Source organism: Sander vitreus, chromosome 20, assembly GCF_031162955.1.
Source record: "Sander vitreus isolate 19-12246 chromosome 20, sanVit1, whole genome shotgun sequence".
Lineage (NCBI taxonomy): Eukaryota > Metazoa > Chordata > Actinopteri > Perciformes > Percidae > Sander > Sander vitreus.
This window is the reverse complement of record NC_135874.1, coordinates 11,573,046-11,579,584: the sequence shown is the minus strand read 5'-3', so window position 1 is coordinate 11,579,584 and position 6,539 is coordinate 11,573,046. Positions and strand designations below refer to the sequence as shown.

The following is a 6,539-nucleotide window of genomic DNA, read 5'->3' as shown; positions in this document are numbered from 1 at the left end:
GCATTCTCCGAGGTGGTGGCAGGGTTCTTCAACCTTTCACTTTCTTTCCTCTTATCGTTTTGTGTGCCATAAAGAAGCGGACAGGACAGGGACCCCCTATAGGCAGTGCATATCTGCCTCTTAAAGCATCACTCAACTTTATGTTCACTTCTGGTTCCCCTAGCCCGGCTGTGTTTCTTCCATTGGTATCTGCTCATAAAAAGGTTCTGAGGTTGTAAAGAAGTGCAACAGACAACTGCTGGATAGGCACACACCTTTACACGGAAATCAAGTGTTTCAAATGTACGTACCTTGAGGCACTCACAAAGCTTATTAAGTATATAATAAACATTCATGACAAGAGCATATTCAAAATCAAGAATTAAAACATATTTATTAATAATAACATACACATACAATACAAACCCTTACAGATGTTCTTTTAAATGATCACAGCGTAAAGTATAGAACGTAACAAGAACTGAATTTTCTTTTTACAATCCTGCAAAGCACTCAGGGAGGTGACACAGAGACCTAATCACTTTGCATTTTATTAGACTGTGACCTCAGATCTCTTGCTCAACAGACACCCTAATTCATTGTGTGTAGAAGACTGTAACTTCAGGCTACTTGACTTGCTATGATGTTAGCTAACACAGCTTATAAGATATATATTTAGTACAGACTTTAGGCCAATGAAATAACCCTAGTGAACTATGATCAGTGTTGAAACGATTAATCAGTCAGTCGATAGAAAGAAAGAAAATGTATAGACAAATATATACATAATGATGTTTATATCAATGCAAATTTAATAGCTTTGGGTTTTGGACTGTTGGTTTGGAAATTGTGATGGCCATTGTTTTTTTTCTCTTCAACTTTTATACACTTAGCGATTAACCAATTAATCGAAAAAATATTCAACAGTAATCGACAAAAAGTACAATTTAAAACGAGTATTATTCAACCGTACCTTTATTCAACACCTTACAAGCTAGCCAAGCAGAAAAACTTAAACACCTGTTATGTATAGCATCAAAAGCGTTAGATTTATAGTTTATTTATTATAGTTAAAAAAAAGAAAAAAGAGGATAATAATTATGTGATGAAATTTAGTTGCAGTGTGAACCCCTGTCAACCCAATGTGCTAAAAAAACAACAACCTGAATACATTTAGTAGAAAAGGTCACAGTGAGGCCATTTTTAAACAGAAATGATTCTGTTTACCCCCTGAAGAGTGACTGAGAGGGCACTGAGTGACGCAGGTGAGAGACAGGCCTCCACCCAGCCCCCAGACCGCACCTCTCTTATCTGCCTATGGAGTGGAGGAGGAAGGAGTGACAAAGGCCAGGGCTTTGGGTGTGATAAGGAAGGGCCTTATGTCCTGCTTTGGCCCTGGCTCTCACCCAGGCTGTCCGTTACTAGAGGCCATCCAGGGGCCAGGAGCTGACCAACAACTAGGAAAGCCTCCAAGACGGTGTTTTCGCACACAGGTATGAATCTGACCCTGTGCTGTCAGATATACAGAAAGATGGTGTGTGTTTACATGTGGTAGCTTTGGGGCAGTGAAAGAGAGGAAGGGAGAGACAGACAGAGATGGAGGGTCAGGTGGAGTTCAGGGCAGATTTCGTCTCACACTGCAGGAAAGCCAAATTGCTTCCGGATCTAGATATCCACCCCTGTTCCTACAATTCCCGCCTCCTTGTCTTCCTCTTTCTTTCCTTCCATCTTTGTTTTGCTTTTCTCACTCTTTGTCTTTATTCTGGCTCTTGTGGCAGTCGGTCCTGCTGGGCGGCATGGCACAGGGTGACGATGTCTGTAGGGAAGCTGTCTTTGAGCAGGATACCTCTGTCTCTCTGGCAGTCCAGCTCTCCTATGAAACCATACCAGTAGATCACAAGGCCGGGACCAAACCTGTGGTGCAAAACAAAAGAAACAAAGCCCGTCTTTTGTTAGTACATCATGTCTGAGAGTTCTGAAGTAGCTATGAATGAGTTGCACAGTATCTTTTAAACTCATATCTGCTAATTGCTTACGGCTGTTGATTTGGAAGGCAAAACAAAAAAAAGCAGTAATAAGTCAAATAAAAAGATAGAAAGATGGGACACAAGCAAGATTGATATATGAGCGATAAGGTCCTTAAGTATTTTCCTTTGATCACCATCCAGGAAACGTGTGCTGAATCAAACAAAAAAGCCGCCGAGTGATACACACTTGATCACATTACAATGGCAGTGAAATAACAATTATCGGAGAAATAACAAAGCTCTACACCAAGGCCTCCGGATCCTGTCATCCGAAGCCTTTGGCACATAGCAGAGCACACAGAGTTCATCACAAAGTCCGAGACTTAAACACACTGCATCTGGCGGCTAATGTTAGCCAATCCAACAGTGTCTAGCTGTTTCACTCACAGCCACTTTGAATGCCAGAACAACTTTGCCTAAGTTGGCAAACACTGCAGTTCCTAAAAGCTATAAATAATGACTTGCCAAGCAACTGAGAAGTCAAGTTCAGACTATTTAAATATAAGATGTTTTTTCTTCTTCTTTCTATCTTTTGTTCTCTCCCTCACATCACTTTGATGCTATTGTGTCTTATTGACACTGTAGCTACTGTACACCCGAAGGTCTGCTAAAAGGTGCAGAAACAATTAAAATAGAGTTCTTCACAGGGAATGTGCAATGTTATTTCACTACCTCTCCTCACAAAGGCAATAAATCATCTTTCAAGCTATTTATTATGCCCCAAAGAGCTACCGGTGGCCCCTCTCTGCCTCATATAGATCATACCTATTCTTTGAACGTTAGCTGCCATGCATAAAGACATGTCACAGTTGAACTCTGAGCGGAGAGCACCTCAGCCCCCACATGCAAGACCAGATTCAAGGGGGCTGACAGTGCTCTGGTCCCAGACACTCTATCCTCAGACAGTTAACAATGTTGTGAAGCCTCTGGAGACCTAGACAGGAAGCTAGCCAAAAGGCCACAGAGAGCAACAGAAGTTCAGCTCCAAGGTAAAGTGCATAAAACCTTGAACCTGTGAGCAATCATTTCATATTAAAATACAGACTCAAAACACCTTATGGTGTTATTTTAATACTAATTATGTGAATCTTTAGTTTTTTTTTATATAGTTATAATTTATGAGCTTATTATAAATACTTAGATGTTTGACCCTTGCAACTTCGGCAGGGTATTCTAACCAGATAAATTATAAATGCAAGTGCAAGAATCAGTTGTCGTGACATTGCCAACTATGTATGTCTACTGTTGACTGAGCCTTGAGGCAGTGCATGTTTTACATACAGTACTTGTATGGAGACAGAGACATGCAGGAAAATATATGCGACTATACACGCACACACCGCTCCCTCCAAGAGGCCCTTGCAGCAGTACATGCTTCTGCACCCCATCCCCTGATTCTACATTGTACAGTGTGTGATTTACGGTGCTGTATCTATGAGCAAGTAGGCCAAAGCTAACAGCCCTGGAGAAAGCCCACAGATGCACACTGAAAGTTCACCACAATGTCACACTCATAGCTCAGCCTCTCAGCGCTGCACAAAGCACAAGCCCCAAAACTCTCATCGTTTCCATGGTCCACTGCTGCACATGGCCGCCAACTCTTAATATGGAAATGTTATGGAAACAAAACCTAAACATTTACATTAGATGACTTTGGAAAAGGGGTTATGCTCTTCTTTTTATTCAGCCGCCGTGCTGTATGTATTTCCTGTGCTCTGGATGGGGAGGTGAGGCTGAAAAGGGGAGAAAAGGGAGACTCGTCTGCACAGAGTGGAGAGAGGCAACCTTCTGAAAAGGTTAAAACTGTACATCAACAGATAAGGCAGCGGTGTACAATACATCATGTCCCGGCTCTGTCAGGGGAGGCCGAGCACAAATTGAAACAAGCAAAATTATAAACACAGGGGAGCCATGTCACCAAGGCCTTTCCATACCGTAAAGAAAATAAATGGACTTTGAATCCTACTCAGAATTAATACAAGTCAATACTACAGGGAGCTTAAGGAAAAATCTAAGACTGGGAATACAAACAACACGGAGGGGGAAGGGAATGGTCAAGAGGCCAAGACTGAGCCTGATGAGTAGAAAAAGTTCCATTGTAAAGAGCAATTATAAACATACAGTATATGATGCCATATATAATGTACAGTCCCTCTGAAGTTAGTGTTTATAACGCCTGACAAAGTGACTAGAGGTTAAGTTTAAATTTATCTGCAAATTATGGTTTATTATGTGGGCTCGGCTGACTCATTACACACAGCACCTCTAAGTCAGAGTCAGCCTTCAAATAAACACCTAACTATGTAACGAGTTGGTGAAATTGTTTGTGAAACGTAGCTAATTTCAGCGAGGGGGCCCACTTGACGAGCCTGGGCGTGGATTGCGGCTGCCAGCCACGCTTTCGTTAGTGTTAATGAGCGGGTGGTGGTCGCATTTAAAGCAGGTGCCAAGCAGCTCACTACGGCAGCTTAATGAGAGCAAGGCACTCAGGAACAAAAACTCTCGAATGGAGGAGAGGGAGTGTTATTAGTGTCTGCCTGCCTGCCTGCCTGCACACGCACACACACACACACACACACACACACACACACACACACACACAGCGAGTCATGCAGCCATGCCTCACACAGAGCTGGAGCACTGAATTAAGTCTCTGCATCTTTATATGCACAAGGCATACACACACAGAGCACCAGTAAAAATATGAACTGCAAAATCTATTAAAAATACAGTGAAATACAAACTGTACCCTTCAAAGAATGTGCAAACTTGCTCTCTTGATTTTATGTATGCCCTTCTCATTTTCTGAGAAGTCTAAGGTTAATAAGGGTCATACAGCCCCCCCTCAAAAAAAAAAATAAAAATAAAATAAAACTTGCCGTTTAACATTTCTACTGAACAAACAGGTAGGCTAATTTGATCTGCCACATTTGGTGAGAAAAAGCTTTACAAAAAACTGGGGGCCAAGCACTTCTGCCAAAGCACATTACACAATATGACGAATTATCAATAAAATCAAGATGAATTTACGCTCGACTTTAAAACACCGTCACTTCATTTTACATACCGCGCAGACTCATTTTAAAGAAACGTTCCAGCAATGGTTTAGACAGCGTAAGCCTCTACCTGAGCATGAACTCTATGTCTCTGAGGTTTCCCCACAAAGACCTCTTTGTTTTCAGCATCCATACATCAGGTCATAAGGTAGGCCCACTAAAGCACTGCCAAACATCAGCTTTAGTCAGTCTTTTCTCTGCTCCCTGAAATTCAGGTATGGAACCTGCTCAACTTCTTTTAAGACAGAAAACATTAAGAGTAATTGGGGTGAGATGTATAAAGGGATAAAAGTCCCTGTGTCGGAGACAGAAGGACTATGTACAACAACAGCAAAAGAAAGATAAAATGTGTGCATTAGTGACAAATGACCTGCTCTTTACCAGTGAGTCCATGCTAAACAGACAGCTGCCTATAGGAGTTTATTTATAGGGTCAGATAATGGTTGTGTGATGTGTTTGTACGTGTGGAGGTTTAGAGGGGGGGCAGTGACCCAGGGCCTGCATGCCAGGTGATATGGCCCCGTAGCTGATCACTGTACATCCAGCATGTGTATTTTAATGGCCTTGCAGTAGCAAGTCAGCCAGACTTATGATGAAGACGCCCTGATAACACAAGCTTCCGTGCACACAAATAGGATATTTAAAGGCTGGCTCTGCCCGGAGGGGCGTCCACGAACAGGGAGGTAAATAATCCCCTGCTCCAAACTATACATCCTCCTGTCCATAAATAACACAAGTTGAATGGAAGAGTTAACCTCCCAGAGACAAGTTATTAACATGACTAGAGCTAAGAATAGAACACCTTCTTTTCTCTCACCGCCGCCCCGTTCATCTTTGTGGGCAAGGAAAAGTTTTAATTCTGCTCAGGTATGTAAAACATAAATACAAGGCAGTCATAGCACATGATCGTATGTTAAATAAGTCGCCCAAGCCTACACAAGCATCGTAATTAAGGTGGAATAGAAGGCAATAAAAAATAAAACATCTTCCGCCAGATGTAATTCTCCCCGACATTTTTATGTTTTCTGTCGATGTGGTATGAAAATGAAACGTGGCGCGGATGTGGTTTGTCTTTATCACTGCTGGAGGTAGAGAGAGTGTTCTACATGAATGTATGTTTGTGTAGTGTATAGTGTTAGGTTTAACATAGAGGTGTGGAGGCTTAATGTGTGAGTATGAAGGGTGTGGGATGCCAGGTCGAGTCGGTGTGTTGTGAGTTGTATGTTGCACAAGGAGATAATTCCCCCTCACTGATGCGTGACACCAACACCAGAACTGAGACTAGAGGATTCCAGTGCTTTATCTGGTAACCATAGCGACCAACCTCTGTGGCAAGACATGCTCTCTGACCCACCACAAAATGAGTCAATGCTACCGTTAGCTCAGGAACACTTTATTGTACAGTAAGACACACCAGCTCTAATATTTGCATTAGGAGGTGGAAGCCATGTTAAATAATGTATAACCTCAGGGAGAA

General features: G+C 42.2%; 1 protein-coding gene across 3 annotated transcripts in view; it reads right to left on the bottom strand.

Moving 5' to 3' along the window:
• Positions 1 to 347: 347 nt before the first annotated feature.
• Positions 348 to 6,539, bottom strand: part of cdin1 (CDAN1 interacting nuclease 1) — a 56,265-nt gene continuing 50,073 nt past the window's right edge. For all 3 annotated transcript variants that reach the window (XM_078278006.1, XM_078278008.1, XM_078278007.1), the window contains one exon: positions 348 to 1,893. In XM_078278006.1, coding sequence (XP_078134132.1) covers positions 1,737 to 1,893 — 157 coding nt within the window. In that variant the 3' untranslated portion in view covers positions 348 to 1,736. The remainder of the gene's footprint in view (positions 1,894 to 6,539) is intronic.